The sequence below is a fragment of the Arctopsyche grandis genome, chromosome 3 (assembly GCF_051622035.1).
Source record: "Arctopsyche grandis isolate Sample6627 chromosome 3, ASM5162203v2, whole genome shotgun sequence".
Lineage (NCBI taxonomy): Eukaryota > Metazoa > Arthropoda > Insecta > Trichoptera > Hydropsychidae > Arctopsyche > Arctopsyche grandis.
Window position 1 is genome coordinate 22,169,913 of NC_135357.1, and position 24,920 is coordinate 22,194,832.

At 33.4% G+C, this 24,920-nt stretch overlaps 3 protein-coding genes and 1 long non-coding RNA gene across 4 annotated transcripts in view; 1 reads left to right on the plus strand and 3 right to left on the minus strand.

The window, feature by feature from the left end:
• The window catches only part of LOC143909957 (uncharacterized), a 420,033-nt gene that overhangs the window by 77,407 nt on the left and 317,706 nt on the right, over positions 1-24,920 (minus strand). The gene's annotated exons all lie outside the window — the stretch shown is intronic.
• LOC143908959 (uncharacterized) lies at positions 98-10,534 on the minus strand. Its single transcript, XM_077426819.1, has 19 exons — positions 10,332-10,534; positions 9,891-10,032; positions 9,380-9,613; positions 9,026-9,234; positions 8,606-8,894; positions 8,295-8,533; positions 7,650-8,217; positions 7,373-7,572; positions 7,157-7,268; positions 6,884-7,088; positions 6,452-6,811; positions 6,116-6,374; positions 5,895-6,038; positions 4,676-4,949; positions 3,069-3,746; positions 2,843-2,989; positions 2,518-2,768; positions 1,094-1,255; positions 98-1,010 (listed from the first exon to the last, which is right to left on the minus strand). Exons 2-19 carry the CDS (start codon positions 10,026-10,028, stop codon positions 740-742), a joined length of 4,740 nt encoding a protein of 1,579 aa, XP_077282945.1. The 5' UTR covers positions 10,029-10,032; positions 10,332-10,534; the 3' UTR covers positions 98-739.
• On the plus strand, positions 12,308-16,731 carry in (inturned planar cell polarity protein). The gene is made up of 14 exons (XM_077428149.1): positions 12,308-12,389; positions 12,584-12,731; positions 12,863-13,053; positions 13,121-13,311; positions 13,395-14,396; positions 14,468-14,721; positions 14,806-14,893; positions 14,956-15,136; positions 15,207-15,474; positions 15,546-15,657; positions 15,729-15,814; positions 15,892-16,074; positions 16,155-16,298; positions 16,383-16,731. Exons 2-14 carry the CDS (start codon positions 12,586-12,588, stop codon positions 16,486-16,488), a joined length of 2,952 nt encoding a protein of 983 aa, XP_077284275.1. The 5' UTR covers positions 12,308-12,389; positions 12,584-12,585; the 3' UTR covers positions 16,489-16,731.
• Positions 17,630-19,111, minus strand: LOC143909984 (F-box only protein 6-like). Its single transcript, XM_077428309.1, has 5 exons — positions 19,101-19,111; positions 18,368-18,786; positions 18,099-18,288; positions 17,890-18,019; positions 17,630-17,824 (listed from the first exon to the last, which is right to left on the minus strand). The coding sequence occupies exons 2-5, from the start codon at positions 18,771-18,773 to the stop codon at positions 17,630-17,632; spliced, it is 921 nt and encodes a 306-aa protein (XP_077284435.1). The 5' UTR covers positions 18,774-18,786; positions 19,101-19,111.

Below are 24,920 nucleotides of genomic sequence, written 5' to 3' on the forward strand. Positions count from 1 at the left end.
ATTATATATAAGTAAATAAAATTTAATTTATTTATGTACATATTAAAGGAAATATTAGCATTTCTAATAATTTTACAATAAATAGAAAAATCATAATCTCATTAAAGGCAGTTTTATTGCATAATATAATCAATACTTTCATACTTGTGTACAGCTTTTGAAAGCTGTATACAACCGGAAGAGTTTCACATTGAAACACTCATAAAAATTTTCTTACGCTATTTAAAAACTTTACATATATAAAAAAGGTCTAACCGATTTAATGTAAATTGATCGGTATATATAAAAGTTTTTATTATAATGTATTTATAATACAGACAGATATTTATGCAAAATTTGTGCGTAGAACATTTGTAAGCACGTATAAAATATATTTTCAAAAAAATATGCACATAGTTTGGATTAAATACTAGCCCAAACCATCGTAGTAGTTACATACATGTGAGATGTAAAGAGATCACGAGGAAAGAGTATTTGTAGAAGAGATACAAAATACTTATTCTATAAAATAAAATTAGGTAATACGATCAGTATTGTGTTCCTTAAGTCAGCATTGTTAACCTTTCTTTACTCTAATTTATTTAATTGTCGCCTCATTAGCACACACACACATTCAATTTCTAGCAATGAGCAAATTTTCGAATCACCATTTCAATTAGTAATAAAATCTGTAAATTGCTCGCAATTGTCATTTCATTAAGGTTGAGCAATGTTCAAAAACTTTGTTCGACATTGTCATTCAAATACTGGAAGCATGTGAATGTTGATTTGTCTGAATGTTTGTTTGTTCTTTTGCATCAGTTTTCGTTGTCAGTGGAAGTTTATTTTCAGTCATTGACTTTAAGCCATTTTCAGTCTTATTATTATGAATTACATTCATAACATAGAGAACCCCACCTTGGTCGATGGTCACAAATGTTGAGAAGTCACTGTTAACCATAATTTTGAAAGCTCTTTCGCCTGTCAATTTAATGCAATTAAGCAGATCTCTACGTTTTTTGTTCTTCGCTCTGTAATTGTGAAATATTATAATTACATATGAGATAATATATACATGCATATAATATATTGTGTATGAAATAAAGAAAATTACCTTTTTCCTTTCCACAGCTTTTCCCATTCTAGATTAGTTGTTAAATCGAAATTGAATCCATTACTATTTCGTGCAGGATTTTTGTTGCCAGTCGTTTTAAAATCTATTGGAGACGACGACATCAGATTCCCAATAGGCGAAAGTATATTGCGATTACTTCCTCTATAATAGTTTTATTAATACATAAATAATTCAATGGGTACTTATTGGTTGTACATACTAATCCATACAAATATACGGCAGTTACATGAATGGCCTCTAGGTGTGCTTGTGTACTGTCACTTTACTAAAAATGCTTGAGACACCAAGAAGCCATTCACATAGCCAGCAGTATGGCTCGGTGGTTGCGTTTATGTTTAGCACCGAGAGGTTACCGGGTTCGATCCCGTACTAATCTTTAATACTGCTCGTCAGACTTTGATATCTGTGACTCGCAAGTCGATCGTTTCTTATCTGAGTTTGCCAATTTATCTGATTTCATTGTTGAAACGGTTCTTCCATCAAATTGGCAAAAATCATCCTACCCGCAGTCACAAATATCCGAGTTTGATTTTTGTACAACATGTAAAAAAAAAATTATGTACAAGTCTAAATCCATAGATGTCTCTATGGATTAATTAATTAATTGTTAATTTCGCGTACTTCAGCCTCTCGAAATACAGCGATTTATGTAATAAAAATGCTGCAATGTTTGTAATTAATTGTCTAGGAAGGCGCATTGGGGTCTACTTGTTAGGCTTTCCTGGTATATATCTATCTATATATATAAAAATGAATGTCTGTGTGTGTGTGTCTCGAATAGGCTCCTAAACCACTGAACCGATTACGATGGAATTTTCAGGATTTGTTGTATGCATGTCCGGGAAGATTACTGTGAAAAAAAAAAAACGGGAGCGGAAACGGAAAAAACGGGAATGAGTGTCATTGCAACGCAATAATTTCAAATGTGGTCGCTGCCTGCGTTTTTCCGACAAATGGAAACGGGAACCAGAAAGGGAATTGCATGCGTTATTATGGTATTGCAACGCATACCGGGTTCAGCTAGTGTAAAATAAAAATAAAAATAACTGCTATGTATTTGTATGTGTTGGTGTAAGTGTGTATACTTGATGCTCGGATGCGCCCGTATAACCAATAAGTACCTTTCAATCTAATATACATATAATTTTGAAAAAGACTTTGTAAGTATGTAAGAAAATATGTGATGTTAGTTGGGAACTTCGTAAACAAAGTTTCTATGACGACAATTCAATTGGTTGAATATTATATTTTTTGCGATTCAAATAAATCTAATAAAAAAACGAACGAATATTTACTATTAGATTCGCCATGTTTACGCTGTTTATATTACAAAGACTGAGCGAAGCCGGGTAAAACAACTAGTGTACTATACAATAAAATGCTAGTCTAGTTAGTATACATACTTGCTTTGCTTCAATAATTTTCTATTTTTCCTATTAATGATGGACGTAACGTTCCACCAGCATACTTGTCCAGCTATTGATACCAGTACCAACGGAGTTGAATCGCTATCGAGTATATCTTCGTCATTATCAAAATGCGTAAATGAAATGGGTCGTGTCGAAATGGGTACCGGCGAAAATTTCATCGAATTAACCGGCTCCTTGTGGAAATTTATTACAGACAGCAGTATTGTGTTGGAAATATGCCAGATCTAAAAAATGAAACAAACGTCAAAATATTGCCGTTTAACACGTGTAAGAATAAAGTAAGACTATATGTATATACCACTATGTTTCCAGATTCACAGCCCAAGGCTAAAATCTTTTCATCGCTTGATACAGTACAACTAACGATTTTCTGGCTAATTTTTTGGGATGTAATTTTGCGTGCAGTCAATTGGGTATTTGATTCTGCTGAATTTATTTGATAGATCTGAAAAATGGACATATACATATGCATATTTAGTGTTGAAATGAATAAATATAAAAAAAAAATGAAAAGCGGCACTTACTTGGAATGTTCCATTTATATCACACATTACAAGAAGGCTCTTTTCAAAAGAAACACAAGACAAGGAAAGATCTTGTCTGCTGATGAGAACGCTCTCGAGTCGTGGTTCAGTATTCCACAGTTTCACACTACCATCTCGTTCTATACTCAGCATGCCGAATTTCGGAATGGAGATGCATTTGATGACGGGTTCATGCTTGTATATATGCTCACATTTACTAAGATGCTTGGGAGACTCTGGTGGTAAGCTGTCGCTCACCGAAGAATTCGACTCGGACGATGAGTAACTATTGCGATTATTACCGTTCGGTTTGTTTGCATGTTTCCCCCTTTTACCCCATATATTGTCGAGGAGCTCTCGAGAGCCCAGTTCGTTGTATGTTTTCATTAACATTTTAGCGCAGCATTTGTTCGTATCGTCGTGGAGAATTTCGTATATCATCAAACCACACCTTTTCCCGCCAATCACAAGTGTTGTGCTGTTTATGAATTCCATATAGTCCACACAATCTTTAATTTCCACAATGACAACACCGGTCAATGTTTTGAATGTGAAATTAATTACATCTCCTTTCTGCAATCCATATATCAAATATCGACAACAAGGTGAAAGTGCAATGCAAGTGATGGCGCTATTTGCTTTTTCAGTTTTTGTAATCAGTTTATTGCCCTTAAATACCTATTAATAATTGAAAAATTATCATTGGGAGCAAATAGTATACAGAGTGACTACAAGGAGCATTGTCATTGTAGATGGGTTGGTACTCGTGGAGTGGTAAGGGTATGGCCATTTACCTTCCAATGGATCGCCATTTTGTATTCAATAGCAATGGAACAGTGGTCCATTATGAAATGGGTTGAGAAATTGCGAAAAATATCCACGAATGGTGCAAACTAGGGTTGTGGAGTTATGGAGGATTAATAATAATATGACGGGCTGAAAACCAGACTGGTACAAGTGACATTTTTAAAAAAAGCTGGTTTAAGTGCTAAAATAATAGCATTTCATATTATATGCTATTATTTTAGCACTTAAACCAGATTTTTTTTAAAAATGTCACTTGAACCAGTCTGGTTTTCAGCCCGTCATATGTCCATTAATCGTATATAATAATTGTCTAATGCGTGCGTGCGTGCGTGTGTATGAAGTACTCGGTGTTAACACCGTGCTCTGTTTCTCTTTTGGAATCGTATATCGTGGAAAGAGATGAAGCATGATGAATGTGCACAAAGTACTCATTCACCATGCTTTGTCTCTCTTTCTCCGCTTGGAATCGTATATCGTGGAAAGAGATGCGGTATATCACTTTGGTCACACGATTGGCCGACAAAAACAAAATAATTTTTTTCCAAACAATTTAATTGAATTTTAAATTATTAATTCCGTTGATCCGAATTGCGATATTTTACCGAGTGCACAATTACATAGATGCACACAGGCCACTAGTAGTATTATGTCCACTAATATTATTAATATATATGTATATATTTTTTTTTTTTGAAAAATTAATTTTGTTTTGCTTTTTAAAAAATGATAATGCTCCTCATGGTCACTTCATATTTATTTACATACATATTTCAAAATTTTTAAGTATTTGATTGACTGACCTGTATACTGTTAGAATTATCTATAACTGCAACAATAGGGTCATCATTTGAGGAGGATCGTGAAAGATTGTGGAAACTCAACGGACGAAGAGTGTGTCGATCCAGACTAGTAGTTTTATGAACCGTAGGTTTAGAATTTTTTGTACAACTTAACGTTTTCACGCGCCGAAGGGAGAGGTCCGAAAATTCTCTGATAGGTGATACTTTTTCTAGCATGTTCTTTGGAAAAATTTGTAAATGAGAATTGAATACACAGTCAAATTTTGGACTTTTTCTGAAAACAATAAAAAAAGAAACTGATTATATGGACAAATTTTAAGGTTCATTTGTACTAGATCAGCACAGACTGGCATCTGCACGTTTATCTGCAGCACGAAAAATATACATTAGTACATTTTACATGGACACATTCATATGTCCCGTAATATGTATGTGGCGTATATGTAACAGCAGCAACAGACACGATTCATTCACATTATACAGCAGTACACGTCACTGAAACATATCAAGTAGAACCGGTTTTTTTGGCCACTATGGAAATATTCACGCATGACATGATGAGTGCACCCTACTAACGAAAGTGCAATGATGCACAGGTGAATATCTACGTAAACGCCATATTGTGACAATATTGACTCGACAATACGACGCAAGCAATATTGCGCCATATCATGGCGCTCTGTAATGTATATGTAAGCCGATTTTATCTTGCACTCGTCTGAAAACGGATGGGGCTGTATAGTATTGTAACGTGGGAATATGGGAGAGTATCTACTGTCTAAGTGCATTCGTGGGTGAACAATAGAGACCTTGGATTAGGCTAACGGGACCCAGTAAGTGCCCGGACAAAGGATACGCTAAGTTCTCACTGATCCGGGCGAGTGCATGCGTTAACAAAAAGACTCGCCAAGGTAGAACCTAAACAATAGACACATTAATGGATCGGGGAAGCTGTGATGGGCACCTTTTACTTTATAAGGAGGTACACACGGTACATCAGATTATTCTGGAGTGAGCGGTGATCTCGTGTGGACCTCCTGAATTGTTGAATAAATGCTGTGAAGCGACTTTGGCCTTTCATTTGGATCCTGAACCCACCCCAACGCAACATTATGAATATAAGTGGTCTTTTCTGTGTAGTGCTGTGCCGGGCTATTGATGTGTAGTGCCGGATAATATAAATAGACCTTTTTAAGTAGCTGTTATTTATCAAACTCACCTTATGCGATCTAAATAAAACTGCGTTTCGTCGACGAACCACAACTTTGAAATTTGATCACCACCACTGGCAGTCAAGAGCAAATGTGAGGATACATCATACTCAACATTTCTATACTCCATATAGTCCATAGTTGATACGACACTGTTAGAAACAAAAGAAGAAATTAAATTATATAGAAATATCTATTGACATTTGACGTATATTATGAAAAAGCTTACCCTCTGTGGTTGTTTAATTCACACAACAAATCGGATGTATTTATATTATACAAAAGTATACGACAATCTGTCGTCGAAACGAAAACAATGTCTTCCGTACCGATTTTGACCATTCGCAATTCATAATTATCCTTAGCTTCGGCAATTTTCGAATGAGTTACATTTTCTTTCGCTTGAATAGAATTACTTGGCAATACTTTATTCCATTTATGCTTTTTCACATATTTATTTGTGAGAACTAAAACACTTCGATGTTCATCTAAAATATTTAGCAAGTTAAATTATTACTTTTTACACTCATTATAATGGAAATGTTTAAATTCAACGAATACGTACTCGGTAAAAGTGCAAGACTTAAAACACAGTTGTATTCTGTGAAGGTTATAAGTAGATGTTTAGTTTCTTTGCAATACATGTTGACTCCGAATTTTTTCTTGTTCAACGAATTGTATCCAATGATTGCTAAAGTGTCGTCTTGCGATAATATACTGCAACTTATTTCAATATCTTTCTCACACTCAATTTCCTTATGCGACTTTTTATCAAAATCATATATGATTATCACATTGCCAGGATTAGTGTGCGATAAAAATATATCAGAATCTCTACCCCAATTGACATCACACAGAGGACCGGATGGATGCGTGAAAGTTAAAATGCTGTTGTGCGTATCACAAATATTAGGAAAATCGTCCTCTGTAAAAAATAAAATTTAAAATCATTATGCATTAAATCTTACTATGGTTTTCTTTGTGAAAAAAAAAATACCAGTCTCTGTAGAATCATCTTCATTGTCTTCATTATCTTCTTGATCATTATAACCAAAACTATCAATGTCCCAAACTTTAAGAACGCCGTCGTTACTTACAGATGTCATTTTAAACGGTTTAATAGAATTTATCGATATTGATTTAATGTACGATTTATGTCCAGTAAAGGTTTTAATTTTTTTATAGTTATTGATTGTCCAAAACTGAAATAAATATAATTACATAAAAAAAAGTTCAATATTCAAATATCAATGTATCGTAATAATAATACCGTGATGTTTCCGTTAATGTGGCCAATGAATATATAATGCAACCAAAACTTTACAAAATTAAATTCACTTCCGACGTTCAAAACTATAAAATGTTCTTGATCACTGTTTGGTCTGTAAAATTGAAGCACGTTAATTTAATTTATAAAATAATTAAAAAATCTTTTCTTTCATTATTTACATTTGAGATATTATATTATTAGAAAAAAATCACTCACAAACACTGTAAATAGAGATGCTGTTTGTTGTGTTCTTCTTTTACTAAATTGGATGCCATCTCGTATAATTCTCCACCGGATTCATATTGTAAAATACTTTGAATAATATCAGTACTAGGATAACGATGCAAGTCATGTCCGTAACTAGATATAAATTTTCCTAATTTGGTTATGAAGTCAGTATTGCCTTCTGAAGCGTTCTAAAATTATAATTTTATTTAAAAATTCATACCGTTAATTAGTTAACGTTGATAAATTTAACAATGAGACAACTTACAGTGAAAATATATTTGCAATAATTATTTAAATCATCAATTGTATCACAAGGTCCAGCCAAACGTATTTTATTTCCAATGAATTCTAAATTAGTATAAAGTGTCGCAAATAAATCCCACATATTGTCGACATTATTAGTCATTGAAATATGATAACCAATATAGTTGGCAATGTATCCATCATCAGGAAGGTTTACCAAATTATTAGAATTCTGTTCTAAGTATCTTTTCAAGAGGTCACAATGAAGACTGCTGATTTTATCTTCGTCATAAAAATTTTTGAGATGAGCCAATATTAAATCGTGAACTTCATATTCATACGTTTTCCGATCGACATTGTAATGCTCTATGATAAGAGATTTATTTTTAAGTTTCGTCATCATATCCTCTACTTCTGTTTTTTCAGACATATCTAATATTACACCCATCGCTTGTGCGGAAACCTTAATATTTTCTGGTAACACTGCAAGTGATTTATACGCAGTAACTAAACGTTCAGATTCCAATGACGTTATGCACATCTCCAATGCAAGTTGTGGCGAATGATGTGTATTTTTTCGCAAGTTTATCCTGCAAATGTAAAAATACATCATAATAAAAAAGGAATTTTGATGGAAACGACTTCAAAAATATCGAACAAAAGCTACCGAGCAATGAAATTCGGTTTGTGCTGAAGCTGTTTTAAAAAATGATTCCATCTTTTGCCATCATGCTTTAAACTGTCTTTGTTGTCGGCTAACAATCCACCCAACATGGCCATCAGCAGAGGGCTTCCTCGACAAATGTTATGCATTTTTTTCGCCTGATCAGGGAGTTGTTGAACTTCTTGGTTTACACAAATGGATATTAATTGGAGCGATTCGGTTTCGGTGAGACTGTCGTTTATCTAAAATTATAAAAAAAAATTAGTAAATCATAATGTTACATATGAACTACATTAAATTTTATATTATATTACCTTCAAAATCGAAGAATTGCTATCAACTAAAGTACTATCCTGTGTGGTTACTAATATTTTGCAGCCCACATCAAAAGCTTCAACAATTTGCTTTTCTCTGGGATCATCAATAATTAAGAGCGAGTCTTTGTTTATATCTTTACTAAACATTTCAGCAAGTTTGTGTTTATAATCTTTCCAGTCATGATCAACATAAACTGAATATTCACTGTAGCCTAACGATCCTAAAGTAATCGATGATGTAGAAACATTCATAGCACTTTCACTTTGTTCCATTTTTTTAAGTAGTCTGAAAGGAAAGAATAAAAATTTCAACCTTTCCGATGAAAATTTTTACATACATACACATTGATAAACATATCATAACGATGTTAATAAATGAAAAGTATTTTTAATGGTGCAGTTGAAAAGACTACAAACCGCAGTTGTAAAGTCATGATTTGGTCATCAGTTTTGCAATCGCCGACGCTAATCCAGAAAACCTTTCCATTGAATGAGTTTATTATTAGTGAACTGTTACTTCTAAGGGTGCTAATAACTAGAGACGTTTTTCCACAACCAGGCATTCCGTGCAAAGCTAATGTTTTGTGCCGTTCTAATTTTGAAAGACGCTCGTGCAAGTTTTTTTCCTGATGAGAAAAAGATTTTATTAAATCCAGTGACGTAACAACATGAAGCATATGCACTTTGTTATGGGCGAGTTATACACACTACATATATTTATATTTACAGGATAATAAACACATAAATATATATTTACATAACAAAACTTACTAAAGTCGGTCTTCTCACATAGTACAGCGGTAATTTAGGAACATTTCCTTTAATTAAAATGTCCTCTGAAGCAGCTCGCTGAATTTCCACAGGTATTAACTCGTTGGCATTTTGTAGCCTCTTCCACAACCAATTATACGGCTTGCATAAACTATCAACAAACGCTTGAAACGACACTGTGCCATTTCTAGATACAATTTCCAGTAATCTTTTTACTTTATCACTCCTAGTGGTCTGAAAACGAAAACATAACATTTTGAAAAACAATTTGCATAATTTATTTTTTATCGATCATATTTTTATGAAAAAGATAATGTACACTGTTTATGTACACTCGATAAGGATATCACAGATAAGATACATTTAATAAATAAATATATTAAATGTTTTCGCACATTCAAAATTAGAAGGATAGTCTAATAGTCTCTCCAAATATATTTAGCATCGACTCAGTCAGTGTAAATACGATTAAAATGTTGAGCACTTTCATTTCTTAACGTATAATACTTACCAGACTTCTGATGGTTTCGAAGTCTTCCTCGGCTACGGTACCACTCGAAAAGAGCGAATCAATAATATCATCGACATCGACGTCTTGAATAATAGCAGCTCTGTGTTCCTTGAGGAGCAATTGCATTTTGATGTCCATTCTTCTACAACGGCACGAGCAAAATATTATTAAATTGTGAACAAAGTATGTGAATAAACTTGTACAAAAAAATCTTCACACGGTGATGAGAAAAGGGATGAATCATCGGTGTAACAGGAAAAACGTTCAAAATATTTACATGCGTATCGAACAGGAGTACTAGGATAACAAATATATGCGGTTGACAGATCAGAGTGTGTGTGTGTGTGTGTGTGTGTGTGTGTGTGTGTGTGTGTATGTTTTGAGTGACAAGCAATAGTGAGACGCGAGGGATAGTTGGTGACAGAAGAAGCACAAAGTGACCTGGGCAGCGGCAACAGAAGGCCGCATTCTAATCAAGAAGTGAGGATTCTAATTGTGGTCCAGTCGCTGTGGAAGACGTCACGCTCGCACACTGCCAGGCGTTGCACCGGTCTCTTTTCTCTCCACACTCCACACTCCGCACTCCACACACCGCAATGGCACGCGATCAGCTGTTTGATGCACCAAAGCGCGCCTTTGTGTCCGTAAAACTCTCGCACAGTACAGCCAACTTGCGTACAACACCTATCGCTCTCTTTATTATAATCTCGTTTCCAAAGGCGCTTTTTTGACTCAGAACTACATTTATACATTTATATAAATATACATAGATCCAAGAATAATCAACGGGAGTTGGGGTATGTACATAAGGGGCAATGGCATTCTCATTTTTACCACACAGGGAGATTAGGTTATGTCATACCGAGTCCCCTTGTATCCTGCTCGCACACACGTAAGTAAAGCTGTACGATAAAAACAGAGTGATTTTCACGGCACGCCACTGATATAGGGATTCTTTCAGTGGCGTGCCGTGAAAATCTCCATGTTTTGTCGCACAGCCTTACTTATGTATGCGAGGGCAGGATACAAGGGGACCAGGTGACGTCGTACCGATTCTCCTTGTATCTGTTATCGTTATGTTATAATTTGCAGCAAAACATAATAATTGGTTTTTGAGAGCTAAGTGCAATTCCAACTAATTAACAAGTATCAAAAAATGTTTTCGGTACATTCTAAGATTAAGGTACATAGTTGTCAAGTAAAAACAAACTCGTGCAAATATAAGGAATTTTTTGAAAAAAAATTACTATAAATACTCGTGCATATGTACTTTACCGGTTTAAATGCTGCATTTACACAAGGCCAATTTAAAGATATTTCACTCAGCCAAGCTAATATTGTCTAAATAAATCTGAATAAATAAAAGGTCCGAAGAATTTAATTTTTAAACTTTTTTTTTTGTATCTTCTCCTTTTTAGATGATGACAAATGAAAATTATATAGGACTACAGGTGAGATTAATATTATGTTCAGTATTCAATTTAATTACCTGGACCAACTTTAAATATGCGTTATTGGAGATGAGTCATTATCGAATAAGTAAAGACCAATTTAATAATTGAAATTGTAAATTTTCGGTCAAAGTTGTACATTGATTATGAATCGAGTCACTTCAAAAAATTGGAAAAAATTGCTTTATAATATAATGTGAAAAATCATTTAGTGTAGTGCACTTTGTAAAAAAAATATCGAAACCAGACAGATTAAACTTAGAAGCAGCGACGCGGCATGTATTAGAAGAAAAGAGTATTGAGGAATTTTCATTTGCATTATTTTTAAATGAAAAGATATGAACCAAAATTTTTATTGTATGAACTAATAAATTGATCCATTTTTTACTAGCCTCTTCTTACTTTCAATAACGATGTCTAATCAGAAGAAATTTGGGTTCTTATTCGATCGTTTTCAAACTTTGCCATTTTTTAGTAAATAAAATTTAGCTTTGTTTTTTTAATCACAACAGAGGCAAAATTTGGTACCGCCACCAGACATTTTTATAAGACCACCGTGTCAATTATGTGGCCATGGTAAAATTTCACGTGCGAACCACTGATCTAGATGGATTATTAATTAGCGGTTCTTTTCCGAATGAAAAACTGTTCATGCGCATTTCTATTTTTGCAATGTCAACGATTCCTGTGGGTACGGGCTTAGTTATATTAATAATAAAAATCACCGTAGGCGTCGCCTTATTTATGGGACATAACCAATAATTGATGAAAATGTAAATGCTTGTGAGTGCATTATTACTGGAAGTGTTTTAATTTAGATTTTTATTTTTATAAAATACTTGCTAGTAGAAAATTTTGTAACGAAATTAAACATAACACATATTTTTGCATGTTCAATGACATTTAGTGTGAGGAAAAAATAAAGAATAGATTTTTGTATTGTAATATAAGTATGGTTGTAAAGTTGGTTGTTTAGATCGCGTAATTTGGGGAAGCGTTGGTTGACACTGTTGGCAGATTAAAGAAAGTTTTCCGCGCAATTCTCAACGTTAGTAATGTTTTATTATACTTTATTTACTTATATTATTCGTGTATATTATTTAAATTCATAATTTTTACATGCCAATTTAGTTTAAAATTTAAAAGTCAGTTTAAACATTTCTCCTATTTTTACAAAGTTTTTATTATTATTTAATTGAAATATTAGCAAATTATTAAGATATTTTATTTTAAAATTTTTAGAAATGGACGAAAAAGAGAAAAATCCACTTTTATCTAAAAATACAAACTACATTGATTCTTATAAGAAAACATCAAGCACTGAGAGCAGTTCTGATACTGAGAATTGGTCTGATGGCTCCTCAAGTTCATACTATTCAGATTCTGATAGGTGCGTCATTTAAATTTTCCAAATTTTAAAATTTAATTCTGACAATTCGCATAGTGAAAAACTACATATGTATATGGTACTTATTTCATTTATAATTTTACCCAATAGTAACTATGAATTAATTTTAACAGTTATATACCTGAGTGGGATTCGCTCGTTCAAGATGATGGTGAATTGGTTTATATTGTTTCTAAAACGAAAAATGATAACACATCTGAACCAAAAGTCGATTCTTCTGGATTACTTTCTAAAGTGAATGAAAGAAATAGTGGGATCGAAAGGAATGGCTTTACCCGACAATCAGTTAGAAGAAGTTCTAAAGGTTTCATTGATTATCTTAAGTCTAGTATTTTTTGTGTGAAGAGTTTTATATGTATGGAAATTTTTAGGGAAATGGTTAAAAATATTAAAGCGAAGGAACAGTGCTAGGTCTTTTGCAAAAGATGACAAAACCCTCACTTTAAAGCAAAATATCGATAATATTAAAAAGTCTAATTTAATAAACGCTGAGCCTATAGTAACCAGCAAAGTCACATTTAATGAGAATGAAGAAGGAGAACTGAAGGAGTTTAGCATTGAAGTATATTTTTTTAATATATCTGTTGACATATGTGTATATTTGTTTATTGTCTTGTGTGATTCATTATATCTTCTCTGTTTAAGGTTGACTTTTCGAACAGATTGCGGTTTGGTAGACGGAATAATCAAGTGGAGTCCTTGTTTGGAATATCTGTGAATACTTTTGAAGACGGAAAAAGGTTAATGGTGTCTGGAATATTACCAGACACTCAAGCTGCTAATCAAAAACAGATAAAGATTGGCGATTGGTTGAAACAAATCGACAATAAATCTGTTAATTCTGAAAACATTGATCAAATATTAAATGAGTATTCCGATGGCCAAATTCAAGTTAAATTGGTTCTGCAAAGAGTGGCAGGTGCCGAAGTTGCTTGTGAATCGCCTGCGAACATTGTAATGCCCTCAGACACTATCAAACACCTTACCGAAGATGTAAACGAGCATGATACAGTCCTGATGCAAATATTGAGGGATTTGCCGGTTGCAGTGATATATTTGAAAACAGAAGGCTTGAGTGAAAACGGACCGGAGAATGACGGTGTCTTGTACTGCTATCCCAGACCAGAGAAATGCAATTTTCTATGTTCATGCCGTGGAACATTCATCACTTTGAATCATTTGATACCGGATGTTTTGAAAAATACAAAACCTACTTCTTGTACCATTATCGCTAAGGAATGTCTCGTCAATGTCGTATACACATTGGAAAACACCGATCTATTATTACTCGCCATACCGGAGAATAAATGTAACTTATTTGAACTTACTCATGTAAATGCTGAAATCGTTAGAGTTTTGGAATTTTGTTATAAAAGCTTAAATAGTTGTTTTACTAATGCTTCAAACGTGAAAAAGTTAGATAGTTTATTTTCGAGATTGTTCACTCAAATAATGACTTGCGGATATGGTTGGGATTCCCAAAAAAGTGTTCGCATTGAAGACATAATATCGTCCAGTGAGTCCCAAGCAGATCCAATGTTTGAACAGTGTTTGCCGATAGTTCAAACGGTTCATTTACCTTGGGAGGCTCAGTTGCAAATAGATGATGCTCTTACCGAATTAGATGCAACCTATATATCTAGATCGGTAAGTTTTAACAATACTCACATACATATCAAAATCTAAATAAAACTTTATAAAATTTCCCGTTGTTACAGAATCACGATGTCGATGCACAAGATATATTCCATATAATGGGGACATGTTTATACTATGCAGGTCATTTGTTAGTGTCACATCTAATCCAAGAAAATCTCGTGGAAATTAATTCGTTCTTGAGGATGCAAGGTTTCTTAAGTATATCGTATGAGGAAGATTTACAAAATCTTATTGTGTGGAAAGAGGTTTACTTTAACAATGAAACGCCGGCTAAATATGAAGACGATCCACAAGATGGAGCAAAGCCTTATAAGTAAATATGTATCTTTGAAATATTATGCATTACATATATCAAAATTTGAAATGTTTTTGTAACAATGTACTATTCTTATTCTAGCGTTCAGCTACTTTCAAACTATAGAACATACATTATAATTATTGGCAAAGGACATTTAATGCTTGTAACTTTATTACGAGGAACTCAGGTATGTGCTTTTATGAAACACGGATTTTGTATGATAGGTTTATAATTGAAATTTAATTTCAGGATTCAAAAAATGTTCCACCATCTCCTTATTTTGTCGAAGAGTGTGAAAGCACCGTTGATTTGCTTATAGATGTTGGTCTTGATAAGTTTTTACAGCAATGGTTTCATTCAAATCTTCAGCCTCAAATTATTTTGCAACCAGAAGATTTTATTTCTTCGCCCAAAGCCAAAGAAAATGCTGGTATACAATTAGACATACGATGGAATTTAACATATGACATTAAATCGTACTAACATTATTGATATTTTAGGTTCATTTGTACCTTTTAATAAAAAGGCATCACCGGTTTCAAAAAAATCACCAGAAATACAATCTATATTAAAAAAACGACTCTCATCGTCTGATCAAATCAACAATTCATCTGTAATTGCAAGCAGCGAAAGTCAACTAAATAGCAGTCAGTCCCAACTTAGTGTTAGTGGCATAGGTGGTCAATGGGGTAAAGGACAGCAACCAAATAGTTCAAACGCCAATCCTTATGTGGAGTCTGAAGATTCGGAAAGTCAAAATAGCAATAGGTTAGTTAAGTTAGTATTTGATGTGAATACATATTTTGCCTGTATATAATATTGAAATTTTGATCCTTTAGTGAAATAAATGAGGAACGTATTCAGGGACGAAAAGCTGCTAGAGAAAAAGAGAACCGAACTGGTAGAAATTCAGTATCATCAGATTCATGCACTGAATGGGATGGTTGTGAAGTAAGCTGGTTTGAAATGTAATAAATTATTATAAAATTACTTTTTTTAAAAATAAATCGTGTTATTTTTAGGGTACTAGTCAATTTAGTGGGAGTTACGAGTTGGGTGATTTAAGTCAATCACTTCTTCAAAAGATGGGTATACTCTTGCCAACTAAGTACGTCATAGTTCCTATTATATTTAAAGTTGTATATGAAATGATTGAATGTAATGCTTATTGTAATGTATTTTAAGGATCACTGCAGGTGATAATAATATGTGTTTTCATTTTGTACGTCTGGAAAGTGAACTTGGTGTTTTGTTAGCACCGACATTAAATGTGCAAAAACAATCCGACAGTGAGCTGTATAGGTATATATTGACGAATTTTAGGAAATCAAGTCAAAAGATTCATACTTTGTTACAAAATACTATCAGGTATCGTATCGTTCTGCAGTTGAAAAATAAATTGTATTATTTTGTTAATAAGATTGTGTTTAAAATACTTATATTTTTAGATTTAAGAAAATGTTATCACCTTCGAGTTCTGTAAATAAATCTCTCGTGGCAATAAAAGAACATGGGATATTGTTTGAAATTCCTTCGAAATTCCATCAAAATTCTAAAAAGAACGAGGACTCGTTTAGTTATTGGGTTATTGGGTAAGTAAAACCGTCATGTTGAATATGTTATAGCATACACACATTAAATTCACATGTAATGAGATTTTGTCAATTTTGTTACAGACGTCTTTTTGAGTATCCTAAATTTGCAGAAGTGTACGTATGTTGTCATGAATCCGTTCCACAAAATATGGTCGACATTGCTTTCAGATTAGCATTTGTGTCTTGATAATTTTCTTCATTTTATTTGTGATTGTATATATATATTTTATAAAGATTGTATGTAACATCTTATCTACATAACTTTAATTTAATGTATGAATATTTGTCTGGGGTCAAATCTATCACAGCAATTAACATATACACATACATTCATGGCAGTGTGATATCGTGTATTCAGACAATGCTGGATATATGTATTAAAATAAAATGGAAAATTTCCATCTACACTCTTATCACATTCCAGAACAGTATTTATTGTTTATTTATTTTACCCTAACAACGCAGGTGGCGATGCGAAAACATCTGAAATTATTGTGTTGCAATGCCACTCATTCCCGTTGGGTGATTCTTTTTTACAGAAACCATTGCAGACATACACGCAATAACTCCTGTAAGTTTCATCGCAATTGGTTGAATGGTATAGGAACGCATACGTGACAGACAGACAAACATAGAGAAATGTTGTAATAATAGAAGTAATTAGGCGTTATATTGTTGTCAAGTGATGATTGTCCACAGACATTCCTAAATAATTTAAGCATCAGTCGTATTTGATGCTTGGTGGTCGACGTATGTCCGATAAAAAGTTCTCTGGGCAAGGGCAATGGGCAAGTGCATCGTTAAAAATTGCACGATGCATTCAAAAACACAATAAACAACATGGGTTACATTTTTATAAGTAAATTGATCATTTAAGTAACATATTATTCAATTAACATCGTTTATGAAAGTTTTCATGAAAGCGTCATGGCGACAGCTAGCATTCGGCAATAGCATACGCACAAGCGTACAATATTGCGTAGTTATGGAAATGGTACGCGTGTTATTGAAACAAGAAATGTATTCGAAAGGGCGCTTCTATTATCATAACATTTCTCCGGACAAACATTGATTTTTATATATACATATATAGATAGATAAGATAAAATAATAGTGCATAAATATTGAAAATTTGCTTACAATATATGAATATATTTATTTGGTGAATGGTATTAAGCAATACAAGGTTAAAATACAATATTAATAATAGATTTTTAAATAATACTATAAAATATTGAAATTTCTTATAAACATAACAATCGTTATTACAAAATATAATTAATAATATATACTGTACAAGTATACAGTAGAATCAGTAATATAGTGATTTAATTGATGATTTCATCATTAATGTAATCGTCGTGCTTTATTTGCAATTTACTCAGTGTTGAAAATGGGATTTCAACTCGAGCGCACGCCATTTTGGACCCATAATGACCTGACCAAAATTGTAAATCATTGCCGACATGGGAAAAAACAACATATCTAACGCCAGGACCATAAGAATCAAACGAATGATGAACCTAAGAAGGAGAAAATGGTTAAAATGTTATAAATGTATGTATGTAATAGTCGTGAGATTACCGACCTCTTTCCAACCATCGAGCCAAGATCTCATTTCGATGTCGAAGTTGAAATTAGTTACTACTTCTTGTTTATCATTTAAAAGTTCAACATGTAACCTGTAATAAGAATTACAATCCCACCTGGCGGTGTACCTGAAATAAATCATAGCATTATTCAAACATTGACAAATATGATAAAATTACTATTACTATACGTAACATATGTACTTACCATTCTGAAATAAATATAGTAGGTTGGTATGTGTCCATTATATAAGGCGAAATTCCCTCTCGGGATAATTCTATTACTTGTTTTTTTTCGCATCTGTGATAAGAGGTGGCAAAACAAACTTTGTGACCAGCATCGACTGTAGTTTCTGGTACTCCAATGGGCGGACATTCATTTTTCCAATGATCGCCTCCTGTCGAGTTCCACAATATGCAATCATATTAGCAACTACAATTATTTATTAAAAAATAATGTGCATATATTCAGCTCACCGTTTGCGACAATTTTCCAATGTTTCATATCCAACTGTCCACTATTATTTTTTAAGAAATTTTTGCCATAACTGTTGTTCCAAATTATATTATAATAGACACTCCACGGCAATCTCTTTTGAAGTTTCAATTTAGAAAATTCTTTGTGATATTTCCTTTCAACTTTGACCTTCCAAACACCTCGCTTTATAAGTTCATGCCATTTCTTGCAAACAAACTTACATTTTTTGACTAGCGTTTTCTTATCTACGAAACTCAGTATCCTTATTATCACTTCATCGGGTAAATATGTATCCGATAGAACACACCCATTATTCGGGGGTATGTTTGGAGGCGGCTCAGACGAAAGCTCAACGGGTGCTGTTGTCGATGGGTTTCCACTCATACCTGCGTTCTTTTGACCCATTGAAGATATAACACTAAAATTAAAAATTGAATTCAAAATATATTTTTACGCTTACATCGAGTAAAGGAACAAATTTGTATAATGAACTACATTGAATAAAAAATATTTAGATTTTTATTGTAATACTCGATGATCTCATGTGTGATGCAAATTAGTATAGATATACATACATATATATGTGGATGAGTGGTATGACTCATAATTATGTGTTCGTATATACATGAGTAAATTATACATATAGTGGATATATATGAACGATTAAGCAATAAAACACGAATTTTAATCAATTGGGAAATTTGAGATGAGAAATATCAAACAAGATCATACGTATTTTCTTCGAATCGTATATTACCTAGTAAACAAGACCGCTCACGAACAACACTGACAGCACATTATGACAGAACAGAACCACTGCTGCCATACGCAAAAAAAATATTTTGCTAAAACAAAAACATAATATAATCACAAAATTAGGGCTTTAAATAATTGTGTCTAAATTCAGTGTTACCATTTTTGTAATTGTATCCTGAGAATTTGTTTGAAATATAAAATTTCTGGAAACTTGTTAAATGTTCAATGAACTTTCGCTTATTAATTACACTGTTCGACAAATGACGACTTTTAAAATGTTTCAGAGACGGGATATGACTTTTCTTATAGATCTATGCCCAGTGAACACGAATCTGGTAATAAAAAGTGTTGATTGGCTCGAGATTCGGAGATATATGTGTTTTTTAAATCGCGCGATTTTTCTATATCTTGGTGTTGTTCGGTCGATTTCTCAAAATCTGTTAATTTTCTGTTCAAAATGAATATTGGAATCTATAGTCAGATATTTTATCTTTTATTTGTAGTACTTTTCAGCTTTCAAATCTCTCTAAATAGTCGTCCAGTTCAAATCAAAAGTCAAAATTACGTATTTTCACTTGGGATTTTTTCCCACTGTTAATACTATATTATATTGAGTATTTTCTATTGAAACATGTTTATTAGGATAGTGTTCTGACCGCACTATTTTTTGTTTTCGTTTAAAAGGGTTAACTGGAAGTGTGCTGAACTTTAAATCGGTAAAATTGCGACCAAAAAGCTCGTACTAGTGTTTACTCGTATTTACACGAATCTGAATTTAATTAATAGGGATAATATATTAAATTATCTTTATATGAGAATTAAATAAAATTCCACTTAGAAAAATCATATTTCGACTATTCTTGTGGATTAATAACAAAGTTGAAAAGGAGATAATTATCTCCCGTTCAACAGATAGGACTGAGTACGTAGTAACAAAAGATGATATACATACATACATAGGTGTCCTTTTTTTTTTTTAAGTTTTTGGATTAAATTATCTCCTAAGCCGTTGAACGGATCAGACTGAATATTTTTTACAATAAATATTAATTATATATTTCATACATTGATATTTTTCAAATATTTTTACCTCAACCAGAAGTAGTACTTTTACTCTAGAGGATCGAGGTTTTTTTTTATGTTTTTCTCGGAAACCTTTTGGCGTATTGAACTAAGATTTCATATCTAAAAGTTTAAGTTTCATACCAAGTTATATATAAAATTTTGTAAACAGTCCACAACCAGAAGTGGCAGTTTACTCTTGTTCGATTTTTCTTCCACTATTTTTTTCGTCCCTTTAAATATGTGTGCTCTTCACGAAAAAATTCAAATATAATCCTTGTATTGATGTGATGATAATAAAAAAAAAATCATCAAATTTAATGAACCCGAAGTGGTAATTTTTCCTCTTAGAAAAGTCAAAAATGTTGTGACTACATGATTTTTTCCATATCACAAACTATCAAGCTGAAAATTTATAATTGTATTAATGATTCTAGAACATTTCTTCGCACGACCATTTTATCGCGGGGATAGCTCACCGACAGGTTTCATGCAGCTATTTTTTAATTATCATATAATGCAATAAACATTTTCGAACAAAATATATAATTTATTGTTTCGTTGATAAGATAAATCTTTTAATTAATTTTATTATAAAAGAGTAACTACATACATATTAATGTGTAAAAAAATCATTGCTCCAAATATTTAAATAACAGTTTCTATATAAATTTCAAAAAGTACAATCAGTCGAGATAAAAATAAAATGTCAATATTGTGGATAGAAAATATTTGCATGAAATCTGTCGGTGAGCTATCCCCGCGATAAAAAGCTACCGCGATGAAATGTCCGAACACGAATTGTTTATGTGTGCGCCATTATCGAATTTTGTTCTTTTTTTACTTCTTATATTCCCAAAATACATAAAAAAGTCATGGGTTGGTCACATCCTGATTTTGATTTTTTCTTAAATTTTATTTTAATGGGAAGTTTTAGAGTAAATATTAATTCAAGATAAATAATGGCCTGTTTTTGAATCTCGATGAGAGAAAATATGCATTTGCTGATTAACTACCTCTGAAGCAACTTCTGTTAGATACATCCATTTCTATACAGTCCCAATTTATTGCATTGTGTGACGCTTTGGGGCAATCTGTCAGGTCACACTGGTCATTTTATTGTTGTTATTATTTTAAAATAATAATAAATAAAATAAATATGTGTACGTATTCTGTACCTACATACATATATGTATATGTAACATAGCATTAGCTATATGGTTAAAAGGGTTCGGTGATTATTCCACACAAAGCGATCTCACACACTTCATTAAAATCTCGATCACGGAACATCTGGCACTGGAAAATTCCATCCATCGGGAGCTATCCACGCGAACTGTCATACTAACGAGAACTCGAGTGCTAGATATTCCGTATTCGCGATTTTCGCGGCGACAAATATCGTGTACACAATTGCAACGTGCGAAATAATCCATTTACCGGTAAAAATATAGTTTTTTAATAAATGATTTTTTTTCGGAAACCCGTTTTTATGGAAATTCGATGACACCACTGCTTACACTGCAAATTTTACTTAACCTATTCACTTGGTACTAAATGGGGAGAATGATATTGGCAACTCCGCGATGAAAAGCGAACATTTCGAAATAAAGTCTGGCAAATTGGTTTGTGTTTACAGACATTTCGTCGATAATAATAATATACACACAAAACGAAATTGAATAACGAACCGAGAGGTGGGGACCTTTGCGGTTATTGGATCGCTTTGAAGTTCTTCCGCATATTATTTCGCTATCGAAATAATGAATCGTAATTGGCACAGTGCAAAGGGGTGATAATTCAACCCCATTTGTCATCGACCATGAATCCCAAACTGTGTGAATATGTATGTCGGCGATTAAGAAATAATACAATTTTATAATAGTTTTAAATAATTTTAAAGAACGGGAATAATATATAATTATTTTATAATAATTTTAAAGAACGGGAACGGGAACGAGAACGGGAACGGGAATTGCATGCGTTATTGTGGCATTGCAACGCATGCCGGGTTCAGCTAGTTAATATCTTAAAAATCTATCCTCATTGAACGGAGGGGGGGATCTAAAGTCAGTGTTTTCATGTAGATATGTCGCTAATTATGTATTTGCGATTATTTTTTGTTATCTCAAGGTGCCACACACAATTAAATTATCCCAGAAATAATTGGTTAAACTGACTTGTTTATAATTGTTTTATATCAAAATTTAATGTGTCATAGACGACTACTGGCTTGTTACAGCCAAAGCGGTGTATGTTTTCTTTCACGCATGGTTTAGGTTGGCCATGCATAGAGACTACATATTTAGGTTTATAGTAATTATTTTCTTCTCCTAGTGCGCTTTATATGTTATTGGACATTGGCAATCATGTTTGCGATGATAATTTTGCTGGTCGCCGCCAGGGTTTTGAAATTAAACTAAGATTCACTGGCTAAGCAATTTTTTACCAGTAGAAAAGTCGTAATGTATATTGCAGCTGGCAAGATCTTGATGGTTATTAAATCCAATTCAACTCTCTCCTATTAGATTCTGCCAATTTATCTAATTTAGTTCCCTTTTCTCTCTCGCAAATTCAGCTAGTCCAAATTTGGTGATTGTTGCAAGCATACATATGCTTGCGGTTTGTAATTATTAACTGTATGCCTACATTGTACATACAATGTGTTTGGATATGTACACAGTTTGCTATTGTGTTGATTTAGGGTGACCCTTTATTACACATTGCAAATTGTTTTCTATGAAAACGTAAGTCAATTTTAGATAAAAGTATTTTGGGGTCCTTTCGTACGTACCCCCGTTCGGATTTTGTGGTAAATTTTGGTTATTTAGTAAAGGGAAGAAATACCAAAGGCTTAATGTCACAGCCATATACCTAAACATATATGTTTAACGATACACTCTTTTCGATAAAAATCTAGTTTTCAAAAGCGTTTATTTTTCGCATTTACTACATAGTATTTATTTATTTACATGTATTTATACTGGTATACACACATTTTTAACTTTATTTTTATTTTACACGACATCTATGGGCAAAAATTGTACATAAGTATTGTACGTATTGTTCAAGACCAATTACAAACATCGATTAACAATCATATATGTACAATTTTGAGATGCTGTAAACTAAAATTTTGCGAGAAATAGGACAGGATTGCCACTTTGCTGGAACCGTTTTCAATGAAATCAGATAAATTGGCAATCTCTGAAAGGAAACGATCGACCTTGTAGTCACATTTCCAAGATCTGGCCAGCAGCACAATGCCGGAGGTAGAACCCGTGACCACACAATTGAAAGCATTACAAGCTAAGCACTGATCTATGCTATCTGTCCAGTATGGACAGATAGCACCATAGGTATGTTGCGTGGACGTGAGGAGGGGTTTCCAGGATTGGAGAGAAAGCGCAGCTAGTGTTGTAGAAGTTGTTTATTGGTCTGATCCCATGGGCTCGTCAGCTCTGAATGCTTTATGGTTCGAAAGCGTCCAATATTTATACGTCCAATATCGGGTACTCTCCGTACACAGATATTCGCGAGATTCTATTGGTCGATGAGTCGCGAGATCCTATTGGCCTTTGTATATGACTTCTCTATGCGCCGAGACCATTTTGGCGCGAACGCGAGATCAGGTGATCAGCGCTAGTAAACCATCGGTCCACGAGCGCCACTCACCTCATCTCTACGTTACAATATTTTATAACCAGGAGGCGCGCCATTTTAAATATTGTATATTTGAATGTACAAACATATGTAGTTATTACAATGCAACAATATTAGGAAAGGATTGTGCGTTTAGCAAAATAATGTTTGGATCATTGTTAACAACGAGCTATTGAATTTGAGCTAAAAACTCGTTAGTGTGACGTGTTTAGAGGGCAGCAGTTGAGATGGGGTGGGATGCTGGGGATTGAGTCCTCTACCCGCCCATCCGCGCTTAGGCGAGCTGTCATTCAGACAAAGAGCGATTCATTTGTTTCCGCGGGCGCCATATTGCAGCGCCATTAATCTCAAACTGGGGGCCGCGGCACGTCGCCACCCACCCCTCCCCCCCAATTCGCGGAAGCGTCTACTTTTTTTTTCAAACCTACAGCAACTCTCCCATCCACCCCACCACGTCCCCCGTCCTTTTTCGAGGCGAGAGAGTGTTTGTTTCGAAATGACGGACGCTTTAAATATTTTCACGAGTGAAAAATTGGTCGGAATCTACTAGTCGCTGCGCCATGCTGGGAAAATCTCGACGAGAAAGAATAATAACAACATGTATACATTTGATACCCGTACCCACACGGTGTGTAAGCGAGTAAAGGTTGTAGGATGAACTTTAATGAGATCGTTTGCATCGTTTTGAATAAATTTTCTCGGTGCCGAATTGCATTCTGCATAATGCGTATCTATGTACATAAGTACAGACAAAAGGGATCGCCTTGTTCGGAATGGTTTGATTGGATTTTTGATAAAACAAGCACAATTCCGAATGATTATTATTTTTATTAGTAGTATTATATACGATTTATTTATTATGAATTTTATTTAAATTTTAAAAGAACATACATATATAATTATTGCAGAGCCGGCTCGTGGCGTGTGCGAAGCTTTTGGCACACGCAGGCACCTAAAATATTTCGAAAAATGTTATAAATTTTTCGATAACAAATCGTTAATACAAAGAAATTCAATTACATCAGAAAATAACAATTTAAAAATTTTAACATATTTACAAAAAATTGACAA

Coding starts and splice junctions, on each gene's coding strand:
- in (XM_077428149.1), top strand. CDS start 12,586: ATGGACGAAAAAGAGAAAAATCCACTTTTATCTAAAAATACAAACTAC. Junction 14,894..14,955: donor CTTTATTACGAGGAACTCAG/GTATGTGCTTTT, acceptor ATTTAATTTCAG/GATTCAAAAAATGTTCCACC. Junction 16,075..16,154: donor TTGTTACAAAATACTATCAG/GTATCGTATCGT, acceptor TTATATTTTTAG/ATTTAAGAAAATGTTATCAC.
- LOC143908959 (XM_077426819.1), bottom strand. CDS start 10,028: ATGGACATCAAAATGCAATTGCTCCTCAAGGAACACAGAGCTGCTATT. Junction 8,534..8,605: donor GCAATTCTTCGATTTTGAAG/GTAATATAATAT, acceptor TTATAATTTTAG/ATAAACGACAGTCTCACCGA. Junction 7,573..7,649: donor ATTGCAAATATATTTTCACT/GTAAGTTGTCTC, acceptor TTATAATTTTAG/AACGCTTCAGAAGGCAATAC.
- LOC143909984 (XM_077428309.1), bottom strand. CDS start 18,773: ATGGGTCAAAAGAACGCAGGTATGAGTGGAAACCCATCGACAACAGCA. Junction 18,020..18,098: donor ACTATATTTATTTCAGAATG/GTAAGTACATAT, acceptor GATTTATTTCAG/GTACACCGCCAGGTGGGATT. Junction 17,825..17,889: donor GGCTCGATGGTTGGAAAGAG/GTCGGTAATCTC, acceptor TCTCCTTCTTAG/GTTCATCATTCGTTTGATTC.